The sequence below is a fragment of the Triturus cristatus genome, chromosome 10, assembly GCF_964204655.1.
Source record: "Triturus cristatus chromosome 10, aTriCri1.1, whole genome shotgun sequence".
Taxonomy (NCBI): Eukaryota; Metazoa; Chordata; class Amphibia; order Caudata; family Salamandridae; genus Triturus; species Triturus cristatus.
Window position 1 is genome coordinate 1122389636 of NC_140593.1, and position 26940 is coordinate 1122416575.

Below are 26940 nucleotides of genomic sequence, written 5' to 3' on the forward strand. Positions count from 1 at the left end.
CTAAGCCTCAGACTAGTACTGATGCCAGCACTAGCAACAATAGTATAAAGGGTAGCACCAGTCTCCTGAGACCGCATGATTACCCTGATAGGCAATGATCCTTTCGTGTAGACCACATTTACCACCAGCTTCAACCCCATTAGTGGCTATCATGACCAAGGTCCCTTCTCTAAAAAAAGGCGCAAGGGATTCTGGATCTGATATGTTCAACAAAGTAATGTACTGGACCAATGTTCAACGAAGACTAGGGAAACACTTTGCCAAGCATATCATTATGGTTAGGAGATGTGACTGGGTGGGCCCAAGGGACAAGATTTGGAAGGGTGATTGTGTAATTATCAACATCGATAAACCTGACTGGGCAAAGCAGTTTCTCCATGTAACTGCTCAGAGGAGCTTTACATGGTGTGATATTCAAGTGGCCTCACTTGGTTTTTCTATCCCATAGGGGTACCAGACAGGTATGCAGGCAACCATGTGACTATCCAAGAGGAGGGTAAACCGAGGAGTGATCCTATTCAGTTGCAGAATAGCTTTAGCCCATTAAGCTCTCTAGAGTGTAGTGACTGGCATAGACAGGTGCCTGCCCCAGATATCCCTACGCAAGATCAGGATGGTATGCCTGCACCTGGGCATATTAAGGTTGTCAGCTGGAATGTGGCAGGTTTAGCTGACAAACAGTCAGATCTCAAATGGCTGAGTTTTTTTGAAGGAGTTCCACATTTTAGGTCCCAAAGAAACTCGGGAAATGGATACGACTTTTTATGTTGACGGTTATTGCTCTTTTTTCTCACCAGGTATACCATCCCCCAAAGGTAGAGCTCTGGTGGTCTTATCACTCCGATCTCGTTGTACATTCTCCATAATATTGTACAGGTTCCTACAGGCTCTCAGCTTGTCTTCGCAGTAAATTTCACGTTCACATCCACCACAACACTCTTAGGGGCCTATTACGATGTCGGTCAGAGTTTCCCTCGACCCACACTGTGGCGGAAACAGGTCCGACCGACCGACCTCCGGTTGGCGGTCCCGACAACCAAATTACGATGCAACGGCACATGGTGCGGTTGCATTCTCCCATTTCTCTATGGGAGCTTGTGGCTCCTATAGAGAGATGGGAGATTGTGTTAATCCATGCACCCTGTGGCAAGCACCTTGGTGCCTGCCACAAGGTACAGGGTTTAACTAACCCCCTCAGTCTCCGCCCGGAGGCCGCACGGGAACAAACAACAAACAAGTTTTCCGCAGGCTTTTCATGTCTGAAAGCACGGCATGGGAAGACAGCCGGAAGCCATGCATCGAGATCTAAGCAGCGTAATTCGCCGTCCATATGGATTACAGGGCGGTCGGAAGCCAGCCGGAATGACCAGCCAGTTTCAATTCCAATCGGCTGTACTGTAATCAGTCGGTCGAAATTGAAACTGACGATATCGGTCGTAAAGCCTCTGACCTTACGCAAGGCATCATAAAAGACCCCTTTGTTGTATATTTCATTCTTACACACGTGTTACTAAGAATGAACATCTTAAGGCCCTCAATCTGTTACTGGCAAATTCTTTAGAAAACCAGTGTGTCCCACCCAGGGTTATTGTAGTGGGAGACTTTAACGTTCCCCTATGTACGAAGACTTGTTGGTGGCGAGAGGGCCTGAATACAGAGGGGAATCCTCATATATAACACACAGGTCCTGGGGAGCTAATGGGGATCACCCTGGTAGATAATAATCTGCACCTCTTAAATTATACTGGGGTCGGGCCCTTTATGGATATAATGGTAACCACTTATGTGGGGCGAGATCATAACTCTACTGTTGACTTTATTCTAGTCTCTACCAATTTAGATAATTTAGTTATACAGTCTGGTGCACTGTGGAGCCAGTGTAGGGATCATAACCCGGTGTGTCTTTCTTTGTCCTATGATTGGGGGAAGAAGTTGAGATCTGACAATGGAAAGGTTGGGGAGGACCTTAGGCCAGTACACCAGGGGAGACGATTAAAATGGTCCACGGTGCTCCCCTTAAACCTAATATCTAACCTAGATTCTCCCTGTGGTCATGACATCTCTGTGTGCCTAGGGATTCCTCTACAGCGGAGGAAATGTTGCTTTCTTTCCGGAATATCTGCAAATTTATCAGGGAATATCTATCTACGGGTAAGCAAAATCAGGCTTCAGTAGCTGCCCCAGTTGGTTTGATTATGCGTGTTCACAAGCTCACCAAAATGTACTGCTTATCCTGAAGAAGAATCCCCGTACTGTCAAGGAGGTGGCTTTGTGCAGAAAAAGGTATGAATCAGCAGTGGCAATGAGGAAAAGGGCCATTCAGCAGGATACGGGGGAGGAAAAGGTTGGTATTTTGAAGAACAATGCCCATTTTTGGGAAATTGTAAATTATCCTTATTTGTCTGGGGTGGATAATGTCAGTAATGATTGTCTGTCATGTCATATTCCCCTTGAAGATTAGTCTGGGCACTTTAAGGGCATTTACAGATTATATAGGACTACTGAGTCTAGGCACGACTGGGTGCCCCCGGCTGGGACTTGTACTTTAGTTTTTCAGGTAGGAGAAATTAAGGCAGCCATTGAAGGTATGTCTAATAATAAAGCCCCTGGTTCGCATGGAGTTCCAGCTCATTTTTTAAAAAATTGACCCAGATAAATAGGCTAAACTCTTGACCAAAGTTCTGAATGCCGCTGTGAAGGATAGTATCCCTCAATCATGGGCAAAATCAACAATCGTACATATATTTAAGAAAGGGTCAAGAAATGATCCACATTGTTATCGTCCTATTCTTTAATAGACTCATCAGTTAAGATCTTGGGACAAGCCATTCTCTCAAGGCTATCTGATTGGCTGGAGGAAAAACAGGGTTTGAGTGACTTACAATTCAGCTTTAGAGCGGGCAGAAGTACTTTGGACCAATGTCTTAATCTACAGCTGGTTATTGATAAATACACTACTGCTGAACAAGGTCTTACATATGGCTTTGATGGACGTATCTTTGGCCTTCGACATGGTTAACTGGAACAAACTTTGGTCAATTTTGGATAAAATGGGTTTAGATAAAGACATAGTGCACTTTCTTTTTAATTTGCACATTGACTTGGAGGCCAGTATTAGTACCAAGATGGTAAGACTACAGCCCCTTTTAAAGTGCAGCATGGTGTAAGGCAGAGCTCTATCCTGGTGCCCTTTTTATTTACTCTTTAAATAAATGAGCTGGGGGAGACTCTCTCTGCAGCTAGTCCTGATATTCCTCATGCAGGTGCTTTCAATATCCTGGCTCTCCTGTATGCCGACGATGCGGTCCTATTTTCTAGGACCGCATCGGTCTCCAATGGATGTTGAATGCTTTTGTCATATTTATGGATAAACTGAATCTATGCATCAATTTTAAAACATCACATATATTGGTGGTGGGGAGCGGAGCGAGGGGTAGAAGAGTCTTTAATCTGGCTACAGCTGAAATCACTACAGTGAGCACCCTAACATATTCAGGGGTTCTTTTCGACAAGAAGGGCTCATGGGCACCACACTTACAAAATACAAGAAATGTTTTTGCAAGGTCGGTGGCCTCAGTTTTCAGTTTTGCTAGCCGCTTAGGGGCTAAGCCAATTAAGGTTCTTATTAAAATTTATCAGGCGAGATGCATCTCTTTGGCTTCTTATGAGAGTGACATTTGGGGCTACAAAAATACGCACGAGTTGCAAATAGTAGAGGATATGTTTTTAGGACGCCTTTTTGCAGTGCCCCAATCCACTGCCTCTTATGTGGTTCATGAAGAACTAGCGGTGGGCTACATTTCGGATTTATTGGCAATACGGCCCTTGTTAAGATGGATCACGATATGGTCTAACCTTGACCTGACACTCAACAGGAATATACTAAGGGATTGTATGTCATTTGACAAGGCCAAATGTATACCATGTCTTAATTATGTTAGCCATATTTTCCATTAGATGAGCAGGCCTGACCTATATACCCACCCTGAGATCATTAGTATGGGAGATTTATTGTGGGCAAAAAACATTTCTGTGCTAGAGCACAGGCTACCAGGTAGTGTACAGAATTGACAAACCCTTCTGTTTGCATGCATGATTGAGCTCTACTTTTGGGTGGCAGAACTGTTGGACTTTGCCCTTTTTGGCTAAAGCTCCCTAAACCGTTTGCCTTCCTCCTAGACCTTTTTTCTGACATGGTGTTGCCGACCTAAATGCTTTGGGCACTTTGCCACTGCTGATCTGTGTCAAAGTGCAAGTGCTCCCTGTATAAAGTGTTATGGTAATTGGTTGTCCATAATTGTTATGTTTGTCTTACTAGTAAAGTCTCTAGTAAAGTGCACTATGTGTGCCAGGGCTGGTAATACAAATGCTACTAGTGGGCCTGCAGCACTAATTGTGCCACCCACATAAGTAGCCCTAAAGAGAGATCTCAGGCCTGCCACTGCAGTGCCTGCGAGCCATTTGCTAACTGCCATGTTGTCCTGACAAGTACACCCACTTGCCAGACCTTACCCTTTTGTTTATATGCACATCAGACACCCCTATGGTAGGCCCAAGGTACCCCCCCCCCGGGCAGGGTGAAGTGTAGGTGAAAGGTAGGACTTGTACTGAGGTGTGTACCATGTGCTGACAGTGAAAGACTGCCAAATTTTTTTCTCACTGTTGCAAGGCCATCTTGCCCATAGGACAGAATGGGGAATGCTGTGTCACATGTTTCCAGCATCTCTTCCCATATGATGGAGAGATGAAGTTTAGTGTGCCTGAATTCATAATTTGATAACACATCTTTCTATGAAGATGGTTTTTTAATTGTGTGTTCAGAAACCACACTTTTAGAAGTGGCTAGTTTCTTGTCCTAAACTATTCTGTCTGCCTCTGCCTGGGTGTGGATTGACTGTCTGGATTTGGATGTGATGGGGTCGGGAAAGTGTCCTGACACCAGGGAGGAGTAGGTGAGACAGCAACAGGCTGGCCTGCCTTTAAAGTGGGGAGGAGGAGTAGCCCTCTGGATGTGAGGAGGCCTGTGCTGCTTCCATAAAATAATGCAAAAACAACAGTTGATGGACAGAATGAAGAACAATGTCATACATTCACCCAGTACAGAGATCTGGGCCTAAATCCATCGTTTTTTTGCTCACCATGCCATTCCAGTTTGGACCCAGCCATATGCAAATCAGTCTTGACCCTGTGCCCAATGGGAACAGCCCAGCTCGAACTGCCAGGCCTCCCTGGACTGGAAACAAGCATCCCAGGCTGTTAGCCCGAAACTGGTCCCAGGATGCTTGTTTCCGGTCCAGGGAAGACATGGTTTGGCAGTTCGGGCTGGACTGTCCCCATGGGGCACAGGGTCAGACTGATTTGCATATGCCCATGTCTGAACTGGGGTGGCGGAGTGAGCTAAAGAATGATGATGGATTAAACCCAGATCAGTTACTGGGGGTGAGAGTGCTTGCAAAGTTTCAGCACTCTGTCCATCATCCCTTTTGGTTTTGCTTTGTTTGCCCTAAGTTGGCAGGGTATGCCCAGACGTGGTCCCTTGCTCACTTTGCCACTGGATTCAAGCTAGCCTGGCTGATGATGGCTGATTAGCTAGAAACCGGTCACAGGATGCTTGTTTCCGGTCCGAGGAAGACATGGCTTGGCAGATCGGGTGGACTGTTCCCATGAGGCACAGGGTCAGACTGATTTGCATATGGCCATGTCTGAACTGGGGTGGTGGAGTGAGCTAAAGAATGATGATGGATTAAACCCAGATCAGTTGACTTGGGGTGAGTGCTTGCAATGTTCAACACTCCGTCCATCATCCCTTTTGGTTTTGCATTGATAATTATAAAGCACCATATACACCAACAGAGGCTTCTTGGCATGTAGAGCTACTGTTGAAAGATCAATGGGAAACAAAAAAATCCTACAGCTGAATCCTTCCGTATTTAAGAAAGTAGAAATGTTTTAAGCGCCTTTCTAACTTCAAAATGAGCCTGCATTTGTCAAAACAGATGCGGATGAAAGGTGTATCTAACTTTACGTTAAACTGTAGCCATATATTGTGTATATTATGTTTAGGGCTCCCAGTTTTATAGCATTTATTTTGGAACATTTCTGTCCTTATTTATCTATATTGTTTTTTCTGTCATCATATCTGTATTTATCCATATAAAATAGTTTTTTATGAACAAATAAATTTGTACTCGTATATTTTCATGTATGTTTAACTGATAAATGTGCACTCATTCTTTGATGTCTGTTGGGTTTTAGTACTTTAAGGAGCCAAATATAACAAAACAATAAACCAGTGTGAAAACATTAGCATTGTACAACAAATATGTAGAAATAGGCTATTATTTGAGAAAACCTCATCCTGTTTTAACTCTCTGTTCATCCTTTGGCCTGGAATTCATGAATGGCAGTCTGGAGAGTCATTCAAAAGAAGCCCAATTGTTTTTATTGTTCTGCTTTTAAAAATTAGGACAGACATGAAATATGCTATTTTCTCTCTGTATTTATCTGTAAATATCAGTAAAATGGAAAACTAGGAACCTCAGTTTTGTTTTACAATCATGCTCCTTCCTCCAGAGCAGCATAGTTCCCTACTTGTTGCTATCACCTAGTCACATCCCTGAAGCTGGATAGGCTCAGGTATGCTATTATAAAGGAGTAGGTGGGCTAAAAGCCAACATTGCATTTTGTATTTTTGGTCACATTTTCTACAACACTGATGCAATGAGCACTTCACACTTCAGTATGTTGCACTTCAGTTCCCGAAGCTAATTTTATTTCTTTTAATGAATTTCAGAAATTAAACACCCTGCAGCCCGAACAATTTGCTGTCATCTTGACTCGACCAAAAAGCTCCATCAACAGCACAGCGTGGGGAATCCTTCTGACCCATTACACTAATATGGATAACCTAATGCAACTGGTGCACAGCATAAGAAAATACTACGTGGTAAGTTGAGTGTTTAGTGCTCAAGACCCAGAGTGCACAGGGCCAAGGAGCACTCCAAACAGGTTGAACAGTTTGGAAGCTCCCACTGCCCCTCACATTACACAAACAAGTAAGAAGTCCTATGATGGACTATTCCAATCTCTGGGAACAAGAGGTAGGCTAGAGACATATGGATCCAGAAGGCAATGCCTGTAGATCTGGTTTTAACGCGTTGTATACAAACAGAGGCATGTGCAAACATACAAACATGTGTTTGCTATTTCTGCTGTGTCGCTATGCAAACTGCCTATTTCTGTGCCGAAATCTTTGCCTGGTTTTCGTATAAATGAAGCCAGAGGTGCTGCACTGTGGCACCACTGCAAGCTTGTCCAATAAAAAACAGTAGTCCACAGGCCTGAAAGATAAAAGACTAGATACTAAGAGAGGCGGCACTGAAAGCGGCAGGTTGCAGAGAGGTGCACCACAAATGGTTTCTGTACACTTAAGCATGCCTGTGATGCTATATGTTAGTACATTAAACATATACCTACTGGCTTTGACCATGCTTGTTATACACTGGGGCCACAACACCTTTAATACACTTCAGTTTTGGAAAACTGGGGACCAGCAATGGAGCCTACCATTCAGGAAAGTATTTAAAGGTCTTAGGTGGATCCATACTCTGTAAGGTGGATTCCTTATGAACGATGACCCGATTCTTGACTACTGTTCAGGGAGAGCCCATTTCATGTACTTCTTGAGCCTGTCGGGAGTGGGGGTGGTGTATTATTCAGAATCAAGCAAGCACCACAACATGTTACTGTTTTGGGATGTTGAAGGGGCACACTCATTTCATTTCATTTCATAAGGCTTTATTCGAACATAAAATAAGTTCATAAAAGCACAGTTAAAAGACAACATGATTAAAGACAACAGAGGTAGAGAAATCAACAGTATAACATTGATTAAAATAGTTAAAAGAGCATACTTTTCCTGACATTAATGGATTTAAGAAGAAAAGTAGCCGTATAAAAACACACATCTGGGTGATACAAATTAAAAAGTAAACACATACAGTCACGTAATGATTTGACCCCGAATTTGACAAACAGGGGTTTTAAATAAGCTATCCGATGGTATTTATACAGCTGACAAAGCAGAAGAAAGTGCACAGTGCTTTGGGGAGTAGAGTTGTCACATGGACATGGATCAACTGGGGGTAGGTTCAAAGACGGGAAGGCAACCAGGTTGTGGGCTACTCCCATTCTAAACCTGGTCAATACATACCGGTGTGCCTTCCAGGTAACTTGAGATAAATAAGGTTGATAACCCACAACTTCATTCATTTCATGGTAATAGACATAAGATGAAAGCTTAAGGCTAATATGGTGTCGTTTGGTAGAAGCCTGATGTAGAAAACACCGATTAAGATCAGATTTGTTTAACATATCTGCCCCATGGTGATCCATGGTAATGTTAATATTATAGATCTCCCGAAATTTATCGGTTACATACTTTAACCATGGGATTTTGGTGTAGTGGTCCAAAGTAAGACAATCAGAGATAATAGCTCTACACAGAGAGGTCTCTTCTTTGGTCCATATGGAGCGCCATAAGGTCAATGGTCTAAGTAAAATCAAATCGGAAAGGTAGTCATTGCCTAATTCATTATGCACTAAGGCGTTTGAGACAGAGGTTGGTAGGCACAAAAGTTTCTTCAAAAAATCATTTTCCTCTACCTGGAGAGATCCTGCCGGGGCATAGCCCCATATACCAGCTCCGTATAAGGCAATTGAAACACACCGTGATTGGAATATTTTCAGCATGTCATTTACCCGCCTATCTCCCAATTTGGTTGCCATGGTAAAAACTCCATACGCGCTCCTGGCCATTTTAGACCGTACATTCTTATGCTGATTTACCCAAGAATTTTTGTTTGAAAAAGTAACCCCCAAATACGAAAAGTTATCCACATCCTGGACCTTTTGGCCCTCTACATAAAAGGAGGGCTGTTTCTTTCCTTGCCTGCGCCCATATTCCATTACATAAGTTTTAGATTTGTTTAAAACTAACTTTCTGCTTTTGATAAATTGCATAAAACCATCCAGCAACTGTTGGAGACCGTATGGTGTACGTGAGATTAAAACCGCGTCATCCACGTAAAGTAGCACGGGGACATATTCATTGTTAATTTTGGGAGCATCCACTGACAAGGATTTCAGAAAGGAATCAATCTCATTAATAAAAAGTATAAAAAGCAGTGGGGCTAGCACACATCCCTGGCGTATTCCACGACCGATCTTAAACATGGGAGTGCATTCGCCTTGTGATCCATAACGGACACATGCTCTCAGTTTGGTATATAGGCGTGCTAAAAAGAAGACAATACCATCCGGGGCCCCCATTTCTAACAACTTTGCCCAAAGAATGCCGTGATCCACCAGATCAAAGGCACTACTTAGATCTGCAAAGCAGAGGTAAATCGTGCCAGTCTTGGCCAAAGTATATTTACCAATGAGCAGCTCTAAATTTAAACACTGCTCGATCGTGCCACGACCTTTCCTAAAACCAAACTGACTCTCAGCTAAAATACCGTTTTCCTCCGCCCATTCCTCCAATCTCACTAAGAGCACTCGGCTCATGACTTTTACGGAGGAATCCAGCAGGGAAATTGGTCGATAGTTCTTAGCTTCCCCACGATTACCTTTCTTAAAAATTGGAACTAAAATAGATTCTTCCCAAGTCGGGGGCATTTCATTACTAACAGCTGAATTAAAAATATTGGTAAGCAAAGGCCCCCATATTTCTGGGACCAACTTGTATACATCGATTGGTACCCCATCTGGGCCTTGAGCTTTACCCCCTTTACTGACCCGAATGCTATTTAAAACTTCTGGTACCGTAATATTTAATAAAAGATGCGGCAATCTATTCTCCAAAACATGAGAAGCACCATCTGACTGAAAGAAACATTTTTGAGAAATGCGAGACCCATTCTGCCTGCATGACGTTCGAGGTTAGTTCCGGAATTTTGTCATCTTTAAGGAATGGAGAGTTAACAGTTTTCCAGAACAAGGAACAATTATTCAGTTCAGCCGCCTTAGTCAGGTTGTCCCATGCTTCCTGCTGAAGTTCTAATTTCCTGCGTTTGAGGGTTTCTTTATATCTGGCTCTTAAATCTACGACCAGACCCCTATCTCTAGGTTTGGTTGATAGGGCAGATTTCAAATCCCTCAAGGCCAGGGTACAAGTTGAGTTGAACCAACCACGCGGTCGATCCTCCTTGTGCTTACATGTACTTGTAAGTTTGGAGTTGATGGCCGCATTGATATTGATAAAATGCTCTATAGAACCAAGGGAACCAGTGTTGTCTTCTAGGATCGCGATAATATCTTCTAGGCAACTGTGGATGATAAAATCAGACGTAATGTCGGCCTTGTCCCCCTTCCATCTAAGTCTTGTACCATTGGGGCGTTCGGCCTCAATACTAGTGATAGTACGGCCCGGAGTACTGGCATCATCCTTATCCCATAACATAACCTTTACTACCAGGCAGTTATGGTCACTAAGTTGGATGTCTATTACTTTAGGGGCCGTAATCCAAGCCTCAAGACCCGGGGAGATACAAATAAAATCTATTATTGAATTCGTTCCCCGACCTGTAAAGGTAGGACAAATCTCCCCCTTTGAATTTTTCTCATTGGCCATAATACACATATTATATGTAGCAAGAAGGTTATTTAGGGCGTCTCCATAATGATTATGTTGAAAGTGAAGAATCCCATCCTCATGATCGTCCACCAACCCGCAAACATTAACCTCTGAGAAAGGACAGGTCGTAATATTAAAGTCCCCGGCCAAAAACAAATCAAAGGCTTCGTTGGATTCCTTAAAAAAGTCTACCAGAGCCCTTGAAAGATCCTTAACCGGCTGGTCCCTTAAATCATTAAAAATATTGTTATAAAAATTAATTAAAAGAATGTTCCTACCTCGTCTTATGTGCAGCCATAAAAGCTGGGAGTGGGCCCCAACCTGAACATATTTAATAACCGACAAAGGGGCTTTAACTGAAATCAAAACAAGTAGACCCCCTTTGGCTCTTCCAGATACTGAGGCAGTAGCGGGTAACTGATATGAATTAAAACCACTATAGCCTTTGAAGTCGGTGCACCATGTTTCCTGTAGACAAATAACATCAAAAAGATCTAAAAATTCCGTCCACCCCAGACTATATGATTTTGATCTAATTCCCGCAATATTCCAACTTACAAAATAACATCCGGGGGAGCCGTGGATACCTGATCCCAAATTAATACAATTACCGTTCTGTTGGGGAGCAACGATGATAGGGGTATCCTTGGATAACTCAGGGTGGCCTGCTAGATCTCCTTCTTTACCCTTAGTCATACAATTTATGCTTGACCCAGGAATTGCCTCTTCCACCCCAGGCAAACATATAGTTGGGCCTATATCCAATAGGACTTGATTCCCCTGGGTTACCGGTGGTACCACACCCACCTCTATTTCAAAATCCAAACAGACTTCAGTGACGTCCATCTTATCCATTAATATGGGCGCTTCTATTAATCCTAAAACAACACTGTCCTCCTGTCAATCATTTTGGTCCAACCCACTCAAGCATTGAAAACGGTTAGCAGTATCTATCTGGAAACTGTTTACCAAGCTAGACACCCCTTCCCTCCTTATTTTCCCTCCCCCTCGGTACGTTGAAAAGTGTTCTATATGCTGACTATAGAAAAAGCCAAGGGGGCGGAGTGTAATCCCCTGGTCAATACTAGGGCGGGACGTGGCTCTAATCAAAGCTGTCGTGGCAAGGTGGGGAGAACTAAAATTTATAATAACACAATCCCCAGGAATGTTTTTAGGGGACATTCCGATCCTGTTAGTTCTAGTAGTAGCCAAAATCTGATCCGCCATAGCCACCGGAAAACCACATTCGCGGTTAAGCCATGCCACAGTTTTGTTCTTAAGGGAATCATGTGATTCCACAGAGTGGTAGGGCCTGTCCTCTCTGATGGGTGGTACATTAGTCATGACTGCCACATATGGTGCGCAATCAGGGGGCAAATTTGGTTGCGAGAGGCTTTGATTATTAAGAATCCCCCTTCCAGATGTCCTTGTCATACTTCCCGGGGCATGTGTATCTACATTTGGGGTGATACCAATAGGACGGGCAGGTATAGCTGGGATAACACTAAGTTCACTCCCCAAAACTGATCGTGTTACATTTCCAACACAACCTTGTCGTTCAGTAGCGGGAATAATCCTACTCTTTGACTGTGTGGAAGTATTAGTGCCCGCGCATAGCTGGCCACTACTAAATTGCTTATTAGGGGGTTGCATACTTTTACCGGTCAAGCCTACATTCCCGTTTGCCACAGCGGGCAATTGGGGGCTATTGTTAGAGTTTAAACCGGATTGTACCAATTCGCCTAATCTGCTCACTTCCCTAGATAAAACCTCGAGTTTATCTAAAAGAGGTATGATAATATTATTTAACTTACTGTCAATCATACCAATTAGCAGCTCGAGCTGGTCGGGAGCTAATGTCAAATGGGTAGAATGAACCTCATTATTAGAACAAATATGTTCAGAGGGGCCTGTATTGGAGACAGAAACAATGTTCTTTTTTCTTTTGCGGTCCCCTTTTTTAGAAAAAAACGGTCTGTTAAGATGTGACCCTGATCTTAACACCCTATGTATATTAGGGACCACGGGGGTCACAACAACGATATCGTTGGAAGACCTAAGAGTATCAGATACCCCTGCGACATCAGCTTCTAGCGGAGAGACCTGAGTTGGCTCAATAACACAATTACCCTCCCTCACTGGAGAGACTATAGGGGCCAAGACTTGGATATCATCAAAAGGGCAGATCTCAGCAGGAACTGATTGGCTCGTTGTCTCCGGTCTATCGTTACTAGCTAGACCCAGAGATAGTCTCCGTTCCTTGTTGATCTTGTCTACAACTTTGACCAAGTAATTATCAAGTGTCGATACAGTGGGGCGGGGGGTCCCAGTTGGCTTGGACATGTCGCCTGAGAATACAATAAATAAAATATATGACAAACAAAAACAGCCCGTTGAAGTTAAAATAGCACTTACTATGAAATGGTTTCAGTTATTTAAACATTACGTACGCTAAAAAATAAACAAGAATAGACCACGACACAACCCTTATTTAAAACACAAATTAGTAAGGATTGTATATCAACACAAGTCTGTGATTCACCAATATTCCTGGGACGATAGGGTATGTAGTGCACAATGTTGTGCAACAAACTTCAATCCACAACTTGCAGCGGCAACACTAATAGTCCCAACAAATGTAAATGTCACTGTACCTTGCGAAAGTGGTCTTATCACAAAATATAAAGGGGGTGGCCCGGCCCGGCCTCCTCTGGCCCCTGACGGCCACAGACGGCCCGCCCTTTGCCCGGGCTTAGCCCGGCGCCACCCGCGCGCGTCCCGCGACGCGGAGGGAGCCGCAATCTTTAAAGCGCCTCCGGGCGCGTTGGCGGCGTCAGCGGCCGCAGGGGTGCTTGGTGGCTGTAGTCTCTCCCCGCTCTCGGCCGCAAGGTGTGGTGGCGGCGGGCGGGGGAGACAAACAGCGAGAAGGGGCCCGAAAACAGCAACAGCAACGCTGACACGACGTGACAGCAGTGTTTCCTCCGCAGGTGAGCAAGTGTCCAGGTCCGTAAGTTCCCCCGCTCCCCCGAGGGAGCCGCGATCTTTAAAGCGCCTCCGGGCGCGTTGGCGGCGTCAGCGGCCGCAGGGGTGCTTGGGGGCTGTAGTCTCCCCCCGCTCTCGGCCTCAAGGTGTGGTGGCGGCGGGCGGGGGAGACAAACAGCGAGAAGGGGCCCGAAAACAGCAACAGCAACGCTGACACGACGTGGCAGCAGTGTTTCCTCCGCAGGTGAGCAAGTGTCCAGGTTAGTGATATTGGGGTCCTTGAAACCATCCACCTCACCAACTGCATATGATGGTAGTCCACCTACAGCGTAACTAAACTGTAGTTGGTCGGTGCTGCTTCCCACAAAACTCATTCCATCATGCAATACTAAGAATAAAAAAATATGTAGGTGTGGGATTCCTCCCCTAGCTGCTCGGTGGCTTTAGGTCATGTGTCGCAGACCACTTATAACTGTCAAAGTGAAACAACAAATCCAGGAATGGAATGTGCTGTTTGTCGAAAAGGCAGAAATACTCTTCCAAAAAGGCTGACAGATAAATACAGGCCCTTGAGCAGCTCTGCCATATTACATTCTCCCATCCAGGCTAACTCTGCATACTTTGAAGCTCAATACTTTGAATTGGGTGGCCTGGAAAGTCCCTCTGTTGCCCTTCTCCCCATCCCACTGTGGTTTTATCAGTGCATATACAGACTCAGCAAAACGGATCCATTGTTTTTAGTTCATATTCGGGTATTAGAGGTCTGGACTCCCTGGGCCATTCTTTGTATCCATCTATTCAGATTTATAAAGCGCATGGCTACCCCTCCTGGCTTCACAGTGCTAGGTGAGAAAGAAGAAGCAACAGAGTAGAGAGACTAGAAAAGCCAGGTCTTCAACGGATTTCTAAACATCATATGGGATTTTCTAGGCGAAGTTAGTGGGTGGGAGTTCCATAATTTCGGTCCAAGAAAGGTCAAGGAAGCCCTCCCAGCCTAGCCAGTCTAACTTTGAGAGTAACTGCAAGATTGTATGGCTCGGCGGTAGCCCCTCCCATGGATACTGCCGCTGATACCCATAATGTAAGACTCAAGGAGCTACAATCAAAGGCGGGCAATTTTTTTTTCTTTTAACCACAATACCTCCATCTACACAGGAACCGAAACTCAGAAACTTTGACATGATTGTACACAGAGCGCGATATTGTACAGTGGAGCACAATGCAAAATGATATCAAATGTGCATTTATTGTAAACAGTCGTGCAGTTAAAACACGTCTTGGCTGCAGAACAACAGTGCTCCTACAAACTTGCAATTGAACTCTGATTTTGATAGGTCACTGAGTACTTTTCTCATAGCTCACCAGATGGATCACTCACCCCTTCCAGTGGACATGGACAGCGTGGCTTAATATTGTCTCACGTATCCCTGTATTTGGAAATGTATCCATTTTCATTTCCATTATGTTTTTCTATTGATTTATGTTTAATTTCTTTAACGTTTTGTCAGTTCTCGGTTTTTCGGTTTGGCTACAGACAGTCCTTATGTCATCATACAACAGAGCGCACTTTGTCAGGAAGGTGTGACTATTGCAAACAGAGAATCCATTCTGTATTCACTGCGGCCGGTAAGAGCGAGCTTTTCATCTACCAGGTGAAGTGCAGGATAGAAAGCTGTTCCTCAGCCCTACTCAGATCATTGTCATTCACCCATGTAATCAGCTACCCTCTACTTCTCCTTGCACCACAATGGACAGCTGAAGCGTGCCAGTGAGGGTTAGAGGGAACAGACGCCCAAGAAGCAGTGCTTTAGGTGAGGCGGGGAGCACAGGCAGCAAAAAATAAAATGACATCGAAATAGAGTAACACAGGTTTCCCATAAAGATTTTTAAAGCCACGCAAAGCCACCCTGTGATTAAGGTCATGGCATGCAGGGCAAATCACTGCGTTGCCTTACTCGGCGCCCGGGAGGCGTTTCATGGGCGATTCGGTGGGTTTTCTCAGGCAACACCCATGGAATTGACACTCCCCAGATTTACAAAAGGATATGAACCTGGGAAGTGTCAAATCCATATGCCTACCGTAACAAGTAGAAATATGTATATTTCTCCTAATTTTTTTCCTTTTCCCATGTGTGCTGCGGAAACTGCCTTGTAGAATTGTTTTTGTGCAGGAAGGTGTCCATTACTGCACAAAATCAATCCGGCCTGCAACGGTGGCACCCTTGCACCATGGTGCAAACGTGCCTATGTTGGCACTAGGCTGCCAAAATGATGCCAGCGTAGCCAGAAAGGACAAGAATGCACCATATGGCTTGAATATAGGGGATTCCTGCCCTTTCACTTTGGCGTAGGGCACTGCAGCAAGGTGCCTTAGAGTACTGCCCTACTCCAAAATGCCATAATTTAGGCCTGTAGTGCATCCGAAAAAATACCCTTAATGACAGACATGGAGGAAATTACTTGACTCACCCTTTCACATTTGCCAATGCAACCCCCATTCCACTCCTAAAATACTTCCCAAAATGACACAACCCTCAAACCTACTAATGCTGTCACATACCAGTACATTACTACCATCCCCACCCTTACGTTACCATCTGAAAATACTCCCTATCATGAGCTAACATCACACAACCACACCCTAGCAAATACACTACGACCTCACTGTGTCACTCATTCCACCCAGAATTACTTTTTTTCCAAAGCACAGCATTACCACTGCATACCACGGAACACCACCATATTGTGGTGTATACTGTCTGCATCCATTGATGCACTTGCTAATTGCTAATTGCTCCAGCCATTCACTCACTCATGAAATTATTCATCCATGCACTCAACTATTCACCCATGCACTTTTAGGTAATAATTATTTGTACATTCACTCATTCACCCACTACAGCACACGCAAACTTGTCAATCATGATTTGGTTAAAAAAAAAAGCTGACCTAGTGCATTTGCCAATGCTTGTTACTGAAGTACCCGATCGTGAGTATAAGCCATCCACAATCTATCCTTCCTAAAAAGTCAGTGTTTGCCATGTATCCAGAGTCACAGCGCGCAAAAGGCCTTACTGTATAATAGAAATGCCCAAAGGGGACTCGGCATGCATGCCATCGTCTGTTACTATACCCTTGTGGTGGTGTGTTGTGGTTCTCGCATGAGATGGCAGCGCATAGTGCAAGGCTGTCTCCAGCCCTGGCAGCGCGATCACATACAAAAGGGGTGGCACATCAGAGCAGAGGTGGTGCAGGGAGCAGGCTTCTGCAGAAGCACATAGGCGCCAGTGCAGGACCAGGATATCAAACACGCTGACAACAGCAAGTGAGTGACTATTTAGCTGTCAAGTGAATAGGTGTCTGACACATGCAGCCAGCTCTGAGTGGAATTTTTAATTTCGCCACCATCTCTCTGGATATCAGTATTTTTAAATTTAAGTTTCTAATTGAAAAAGTGAAACTACAAGTCCCAGAGTGCACTGTTGATCAAAAGTGGAAGAAGGTGCCTCTCGACATACGGGACATCTTGTCCCTTGATGCTTACCAGCAAGGGGACGCCTTGCGGCGGCCTGCTGTACTGCAGACTTGCGTGTCTCGCACTCCACATTCAATGACAGCTTGTGAGCTTTTGGTACTGCAGTTTTGCACACACTTACTCTGAAACACCTAGCACTGGCAAAGCCAATAGGCCTAGCTAGAATGCGCTGATGCATGCACACAGCACTTGTTCATGCCTCTGCATGAACACATTAGAGACAGACCTACTGGCCCTGCCAGTTCTTGTTGTTTCTGAAGCTCTGTACAAGCTACGCCTTTCAGACTTTGCTGAAGAGAGAGGAAACAGAGAGGCCAGTGGGACAGCCCTTTAAGAACACACGCTAGCGTGCGAGGAGGAGGTACATTGACACAAAGTGTAATCTAAGCTTAATTTGAACAAGAGGGGTTCGGGCATGTCCATAAACAAGCCAGACTACTTACTGCTTTTTGTTTTAAAAGCAGCTTTGTCTTATTTTGTCCTACTGTACCTGGTATCAATGGTATGCAAACTGTGTCTATGCAGCGCTTCCCAGTCCATTCCAGGGTCCCTGCACCTCACTGTGCTTCTTGATTGTCACAGTCAAGCAGGATTCTATGCGTTACAATATACATCTGGCCTTGCCTTTCACTATGGAAATAAAATGGGTGGTTTCTAACACGAGCTCACCAGGGCTAATGAAAGGTATTGACTGTAATAATGCTGAGGGAAACTCACAGTGAAGACTGTTTTGTGACCCGACTGTTTTTTCAAGCCCTCTGTAATGATTATTTGTGTCTGTCACTAGGAGGGTCTGACTAATGAAAACCTCACAAGCATCCTGGTTGCCGCTTGGCCTGCCTTTACGAATGCTGTGAACTCCCTGAGCGCTACGGATTTGGATGAATGGCTGAATGATGTGCTACCACCGTACCTGCCTTTCCTCACTGCGCATCTCTTCAATGATTCTAACATCCTCACTACAAGCTGCCTGGTACTGCGCAAGCTGTAAGTATTGTTGCTTGGATATCCCAAGACTACTTTTGAGTTTGCACTGGACTACAGAAAATGAGGACAAGGAAGAGAGCAGAGAAGATGACAAGTGTGAGGCAAGGAGAGTAGCCACACCCTCTGGGCTTCCTCCGGCTCACATTACACAAACAAGTCCACGTTTCAGAAAAGTGTGTAGTGTCTGCTATCATTTTGGTTTAAGGTTTTTTTCTCTGTATGGCTTCATTTTCTGCCTCCATTGCTGGCACTGTTGAGCACTCTGTAAACTAACCTTAATATGAACATCTGGTTCTCGTTATTCATTCTACAAACCCTTCCTTGGATGGGCTTAAATGCAGCATTCAAAGACTGGGCTGGGTTCCTGTGTTTGATGCTATAATCTAATATTCGGTGGCCTTCTCTGCTATCTGTGAAACATTGCTGGAGCAAAGGCCAAATGTGTGGACTTGTGAGTGAGGTGGCCTTCAACAGATGATGATCAGTCGTATAACATTGCTCTGGTTATGTCTCATCCCCCCAACCATAGCTGTTTATGTGTCAGATTGCTGCATTCTTGCCTTTGGTAGTGGCAGCACTCTCGGCCGGCGTGCCGGGGAGCTGAAGCGGGGATAAGACTTAGGCAGTGAACTTGATCAAGGTAGCTGCTGATGAGCCTGGAACACTGGAGCTATGGGTGGTAGTTAGCAATGGAGAGTGGACTTGGATCCGGGATAAAGATGAGAAGCTGGTGATGTAGTGTGCTTCATAGTATGGTTATGGGGTCATCTTGTGGTACTAGGTGGTGTAGTGTGCTTTATGGTATGGTTAGTGGGTAACCGTGTGGAAACAGGTGGTGAGTGTGCTTCATGGTATGGTTAGTGATGAACAGCCATTACAACTCAGCTCTTTCACAGCAAGTCATTATATTGCATGCGTTACAACACATGCAATGTAACAATGCATAACCATTTTACAACGCATGCGATGTAATAGCTATCCACATCGTTGTGAGGAAACTGAGGCTCTTCCGTTTCCTCCCAACGACGTGTACCATGCACCGCCCCTCAGACGACGCTGGAAGCAGAATTGAGGAACCACGAGGAGAGACAGATAAGGGGGATTGGGCCTGGGGTGGGGGTTACTTTTTTAGGGTTTAGGGTAGTGTCGGGGGGTCGTGCAGGGCAGTGTTTCAGTGTAGGGACCGGACTCGATGTAGGGGGAGGGTCGAGCTGGGGGTAGTGTTTTAGGGCTTAGGGTAGTGCTGTGGTGTTTGTGTAATATAGGGTAGTGTTTTAGGGTTTAGGGTAGTGTCGGGGGGTTGTGCAGGATAGTGTTTGAGTGTAGGGACCGGACTGGGGGTAGGGGGAGGGTCGTGCTGGGGGTAGTGTTTTAGGGTTTAGGGTAGTGTTGTGGTGTTTGTGTAGGGTAGTGTTTTAGGGTTTAGGGTAGTGTCAGGGGTTGTGCAGGGTAGTGTTTGAGTGTAGGGACCGGACTGTGGGCAGGGGAGGGTCGCGCTGGGGGTAGTGTTTTAGGGTTTAGGGTAGTGTTGTGGTGTTTGTGTAGTTTAGGGTAATGTTTTAGGGTTTATTGTAGTGTCGGGGGTCGTGCAGGGTAGTGTTCGAGTGTAGGGACCGGACTGGGGGTCGGGGCATGGTCGTGCTGGGGGTAGTGTTTTAGGGTTTAGGGTAGTGTTGTGGCGTTTGTTTAGTGTAGGGTAGTGTTTTAGGGTTTAGGGTAGTGTCGGGGGAGAGTCACTTACCTTTCAAACCTTTACCATGAGTATACCTTTACTACGCATCGCTTTGCGTTGTAATGGCATGCGTGGTAAAGGTATAGTCGTGGTAAAAGTTTGTGATGTAATGGTATGTCGTTGTCATTGACATCGCGTAGTAATACCAGCGTTGTAATGGCACGCGAGGTATTGGTATGCGATGTAATGAGTCATATTCATGGTTAGTGGGTAAGCGTGTGGAAACAAGTGGTAAGTGTGCTTCACTGTATGGTTAGTGGGTAACCGTCTGGAAAAAGGTGGTGTAGAGTGCTTCATAGTATGGTTATGGGGTAAGATTGTGGAAACAGGAGGTGTAGTGTGCTTCATGGTATGGTTATGAGGTAAGAGATTGGAAACAGGTGGTCAGTGTGCTTCATGGTATGGTTATGAGGTAAGAGATTGGAAACAGTTGGTGTAGTGTGCTTCAAAGTTTGGTTATGAGGTAAGAGATTGGAAACAGTTGGTGTAGTGTGCTTCATGGTATGGTTAAGGGGTAAGCGTGTGGAAACAGGTGGTGTAGTGTGCTTCACGGTATGGTTATGAGGTAAGAGATTGGAAACAGTTGGAGTAGTGTGCTTCATGGTATGGTTATGAGGTAAGCGTGTGGAAACAGCTGGTGAGTGTGCTTCATGGTATGGTTATGAGGTAAGAGATTGGAAACAGGTGGTGTAGTGTGCTTCATGGTATGGTTATGAGGTAAGAGATTGGAAACAGGTGGTGTAGTGTGCTTCATGGTATGGTTATGAGGTAAGAGATTGGAAACAGGTGGTGTAGTGTGCTTCATGGTATGGTTATGAGGTAAGAGATTGGAAACAGTTGGTGTAGTGTTCTTCAATGTTTGGTTATGAGGTAAGAGATTGGAAACAGGTGGTGTAGTGTGCTTCTTGGTATGGTTATGGGGTAAGAGTGTGAAAACAGGTGGTGTAGTGTGTTTCATGGTATGGTTATGAGGTAAGAGATTGGAAACGGGTGGTGTAGTGTGCTTCATGGCATGGTTATGAGGTAAGAGATTGGAAACAGGTGGTGTAGTGTGCTTCATGGTATGGTTATGGGGTAAGAGTGTGAAAACAGGTGGTGTAGTGTGTTTCATGGTATGGTTATGAGGTAAGAGATTGGAAACAGGGGGTGTAGTGTGCTTCACGGTATGGTTATGAGGTAAGAGATTGGAAACGGGTGGTGTAGTGTGCTTCATGGCATGGTTATGAGGTAAGAGATTGGAAACAGGTGGTGTAGTGTGCTTCATGGTATGGTTATGAGGTAAGAGATTGGAAACAGTTGGTGTAGTGTGCTTCATGGTATGGTTATGAGGTAAGAGATTGGAAACAGTTGGTGTAGTGTGCTTCAATGTTTGGTTATGAGGTAAGAGATTGGAAACAGGTGGTGTAGTGTGCTTCATGGTATGGTTATGAGGTAAGAGATTGGAAACGGGTGGTGTAGTGTGCTTCATGGCATGGTTATGAGGTAAGAGATTGGAAACAGGTGGTGTAGTGTGCTTCTTGGTATGGTTATGGGGTAAGAGTGTGGAAACAGGTGGTGTAGTTTGCTTTATACTATATCTGCCCTGTTTCCCACAAACGTATGTTCACACACTCACCCAGTTGTATTTCTATAATTTGGTCTGGCCTTAGCTTTTTGGAAATATTTCCTGATGTAAAAATAGTGCCACTGTCGTAGTCTTTCTCCAGCCATACCGCTGCCATAAATTCAAATTCTATAGGTGTCTGTTATAATATTTGTGTGGGACCTCAGATTTTTACAGCAGTGAAATCTATGATGTACGTGACCATGTTAACCCCTTTTTGTCTCACACCCAGAGTCAAGACTTTAACAGGATTTTATGACAAGTATACAGTCGACACTCAGCAAGGAATTTACAATGTCATCAAGGTCATTCTTCTGCAGCCAGGTAATGATAGATCTTAAATGTAGTTTTCTGTCGTATTTCTCCTCATTTTGATTACCCAAGCTCTATAAACGAAAATTAAAAGTGTAAAAAACATTGTACTTCTCGCTTACCAGGTCTTCATCTAAGAAAACTATGCCTCCTCTTTTAGTAAATATTTCTCTTTTGTAGTGAGCTTTTCATATTGCTGTTGGTACAGCAACAACACTACAAAGTGATTTCAAACAACTTTCACCGCATTGCCTAACCAGAAAACATACATGCTAAGCATACATAACAAACCATCAAACGGCAGAACACGCCATCAGTTGTTACTCTCCATTGTCTCTCCTTGTCCACTCTCCGTTCACCTAAATCACATCACAATTGTGCAACACCTCAGATTGGGAGATAAGGGGCCTGATTTAGATCCCGGCGGACGGGTTACTCCGTCACAATGGTGACGGATATCCCACAAAAAATATAAGAGAAGGAGCACTGTTTTTTCATTTAATTAATCAAGGAAACCTTATCGTTCAAATCACATTATTCTCAATGTCAGATAAGGCAATCGAATAACTCAACATCAGAGAAAAACACAAATTAAGCATACAATTCAAATGTATACTCTTTATTTTAATGGTCGTTTCACAATTATGACAAATGAAGACACAGCCAACGCGTTTCATCCCAAACATAGGGACTTCTTTAGGGTTGTTGGAAAACACACAAGACTTACAAAACATATTATCAACATGATTATAGTCACATAAGTCATTGTTATAAGACAAAACATTCTACATGACAATATGACAATACATGTAGTCAATAACTATTAGGACAACATACAACAATATATAGCTCTTCACTAAATAAAACGTTTCATGTGTAAAATGTTCAGGAAAAGTAAAAGAGAAAGAAAAAGACAGATGTACCTTAAACATTAAATACAGATCTTTTACACATGGGATCCTTATAAATGAATTAATATTCTAAAATGTATCAAGTTTCCCCTTGTTAGTAAAAAGACATGAGTAGTGTTAGATACGAAATTTAATGCTCAGATTTGGGATTTCATTATTCTCATTCAAATATGACCTCAATAAGTTAATCCAAACTTCCGCATAAGTGTATGAGTACCCAAAAGTTGACTCTTCATAGTGGGAGATCATTATCACTTATCAAAAAAATACTTTGTCACACAAGACAGTAGTCTTTATCCTATTAAAAAGAGAGCCCAGTATTGAGACTCTTATCTGCAAAGAAGAAAAAGGCATCTTCTGTTCATCGCTTGCAGAAAAATGTTGAAATAAGCCTCACGTATTGTGTTATATACACAATGAGATGTAGCTGGACCTGGCTCTTCAGCTGAACGGAGTGCCTCACGGCTGAACGGAGCGGCATACCCCACCCCCTCAGTGCCTTGTGACCCTCACGGGTGAGTAGCACGCTTACAATTCCCTGATTGATTGATTGATTGATTGAGAGTTGTATTAGTAAATCAGTTGGTCCGAAATAGAAACTTTCAAACGCCTCCAAACCCTGTTTATCTCATGGGCTGGCAGTAATAACAGCAACTGCAGAAACTATTAGGTTCACACCTTAAAAAAGGTAATCTATACAGGGAAAACCAACAAATAGTAACTGAGTGAAAGGACATACAACTAAAAGCAAATTCTTAAAGAAAACCATAGGTATTGAATCAAGCAATCTCATAAAAACTAGTTTACAAAATAAAGGCAAGATGTTGAGTTATTCTGATTGACTTACTGACATTGAGAATAATGTGACAGTGCTCCTTCTCTTACAATTTTTGTGAGTTTTACCTTTGGCGTGTTCTAAACGGTTGACCTTGGAAGAGAGGACGTCCAAATAGGGACTATACAGTGTGCAGCATTAATATACCACAACCGTTCTTATACTCTTGGTGACGGATATCCTGTCCGGCCAAATAAAAATCCCATAGGATATAATAGGATTTATATTTAGGCAGATGGGATATACGTTACGGTTGTGACGGAGTAACCTGTTCACCGATATCTAAATCAGGCCCATTGTTTCCAAAACCAACTTTACATTCATTTACCTCTTAAAACATCGGTGGAAGAAGAGAGGTTCAGATCCAAATGCTACAAACATAAAGAAGAACATGCAGCCACCTAAACGTGGTGGGCATTTCGTTGCTATAAAAAGTTGTAATGAAAAAACCCGAATAATTACACGTACTGTTAATAGAACTATGCAGGTACTTCCTAGCAGTCAGGTGTACTTAGAAAAGGAATAGAAACCCTTTTTAGTTTAAAGTTTTAGTGTTTTAATTTAATGCACATCAGGAAAATATGAATTTTATTGCCTCACAGAAAAGGTATCATTAGCTTTGCATAGCTGCTGTCTACACATGCATGTACTTTTTCATTCAAACCCTGTCCTTCAACAGTATTAATATTTCTAGTATAATTTGGTATCCACAAATTAATTTTCCTCAAAAAACAACACTTCCCATCATACTCCTCTCCCCAACCTTCCCTCACGATCTCTTCATAACCAACAATGTTTTCTGTGTAAAAACATCTTTTTATTTTCCCTAAATATGGCCGATGTGCATACCAAGTGTTTTTTTACTTTGAAACCAATACAAATTGACCGACGGTATCATTGACGTTCCTACGGTAAGCACAAAGTACCAAAACAAGCATTTACAATGCAATAGGTCTCGCAATAGCGAGATTTTGACCTATTTGCATTGTAAATGGCAATGCATTTTATAATATTAAAAGGCATTGTCATTTACAATACCAATAGGTCAAATTTTAGCAAAAGCAAGACCTATTGTATTATAGAGCACGGTGTTCGTGAAACGGGCGCCGCGCTCACCAAGTAAAAAAAAGCCTTGTGTGAAAGCTTAAGCATAATGCAATTGGCCTGAGTTTGTCATGGTGACAAGCCAGTGATAAAGGGCATAGGCCAGGTTGGGTTGTAGTAATAAGGCTACTCAAATGCGTATCCATTTTCCCTCTCCTTTTCCTATAGAGCATTACCCTCAAACATATGACCATTGTCCTGATGATGACCTGCAATAATTCAGGTTGAAACGCCATCCACTACCCAGCCTAGAACTCGGGCGCTGTTGTGATCAATCTGTTTATCCGAAATTTTGTATATAAACACTGTATATAATTTGCATTTTTGACCACTTAACCTGTTATCGCCGTTCACGCTGTTCTCCTCACCCCTGTGTCACTGCGCCGCCCACTTTTCACTAGCACGCACAGTGCTTGCGTTGTGTGTCATGGTTATTGTATATTCATGTGTACTGTAGTGCTCCTTAACTACTTACATAAATGATCATTTATATATTTTTTCACCCTAATATCACGTTGTCGTCTCTCTTCCCTTGCTTCCCTTCCTGATTGTGATTTATATCATTGCCTTCATTTGTCCTGTTTGTAAATATTTTGCAGTTGAGACACTGTTTGTTGCATAAGCTTTCCCACAAGGCAGCCATCAGCCAGGCCAACATAAAATTGACAATGTATCCAAAATTAGTAATGGCAAAAATTGGATACCCTCTTGTAATTGGGGGTGAAGAAGGACTATCAAATTGCAAATCTTCTACCTCCAGGGTTTGTCAAACGGGGTGGCCTACACAAAATCTTTGGCCTGTGTTTTCCTCTTTTAAAACACAATATCCATCTACAGCCTTTAACACCGTACATTAAAAATCTACCTTAAACACCTATTGGCTTTAACATATGTTTTCACAATAAGCGAGTTTTTCATAACTTTGCATAATAAACATTAGACCCAGTGCAGCTTGAAACATTTCCACAATGAACCAATCAGGCCGGTGGTATCTGACACCAGCATAACCAACAGAAACCTAATGAATTCAGTACAAGCTTTCCCATAAGAAAAGCCTCAAGCAGATCATCATAAAGCTGTACATCAACAAAATTAAAGTTGGCAAAACAATAGATTACCCATTTAAGAGTACATAACAAGGATTGCCACACTGAAAATCTTCTATCTCCAACGTTTGTAAGAGTGCAGCCAAGCCCCTTACTTACTAGAGTAATCCAAGACATTCTATGCTTTTCATAAAAGAATCAATAAGGTCTGCTGGTTTTCTTTAAACTTACATAACAAAGACAAAGCTTTACCTAATGAACCAGTCAAGCCAATAGCCTTCCTCGTTGGCTTCTCACCATACCAATTTGGGCCTACTGAACTGAGCATAAGCGTTCCCACAAACACAAGTCAACCATAACACAAGTCAATCATAAATTTTCAAATTTGTACAAAACTACAGGCGGCAAAATCAAGATATTACTCCCGGTTAAAAAGGCCTAACAATGATTTCCAGAAACCCCAATGGGTTCGTCAGAGGTGATAACCTACACCAAATCCTTGCCTACTATTGTTAACTCCGCGATCTCATTTTACATAATACTTGTCCACAGATTTTAGCACACTATAATCACAATCTATCCTAAAATACCTATTGGCTTCAACATCTGCTTTCCCCATGAGTATGTCAGACCTACTGCCTTTGCATCGGACGTAACTTGTACCAATGAACCAACTAGGCCTATACATATCCTTCCTCATTGGTTTGTCACCATAACCAATTCAGGCCTACTGCACTGAGAACATACTTTCCCACAAAGCAACCATCATCCAATCATAAATTTGCAAATATGTGCAATATTAGAGTCGGCAAAGCAACATACATCCGCACCTAAGATGGGTTAACTAAGATTGACAAACGTCATATCTTCTGTACACTGGTTTTGTCAGAGGGTGGGTCCAACATCAAACCCCTTGCCTACTGCACTCATTTGTGAGAGTCCCTCTAACACAATAGATGTCTACAAGCTTTAGCACACTGTAATAATAATACACCATTACATTTTTACTGGCTTTAAGATACGTGTTTTTTACCATAAATATTTCAAGCCTAGTATCTTTGTAATAACTTTTCACAATAAACAAACAAGTGTATAACCTCGATCGTTGGCTTGTCACCATAACCAACTCAACCTGGATACATTGGGCATAAACTTGCCACAAGACAAACATTGAAATACAAGATCTTTTTTTCATGTGCAGCCAAAGCATCGCTCTCCAAGGAGTGCTTCTTGAAGCTCTTTTGGTTGTTCACATAT

General features: G+C 43.3%; 1 protein-coding gene across 1 annotated transcript in view; it reads left to right on the forward strand.

Annotated features, from left to right (window-relative positions):
• LOC146796679 (uncharacterized) overlaps positions 1 to 26940 on the forward strand; it is a 482771-nt gene that overhangs the window by 280171 nt on the left and 175660 nt on the right. Inside the window, exons 95-97 of the mRNA XM_085631367.1 lie at positions 6794 to 6946; positions 17941 to 18140; positions 21708 to 21799. Of these exons, the coding sequence (XP_085487493.1) occupies positions 6794 to 6946; positions 17941 to 18140; positions 21708 to 21799 (445 nt within the window). The remainder of the gene's footprint in view (positions 1 to 6793; positions 6947 to 17940; positions 18141 to 21707; positions 21800 to 26940) is intronic.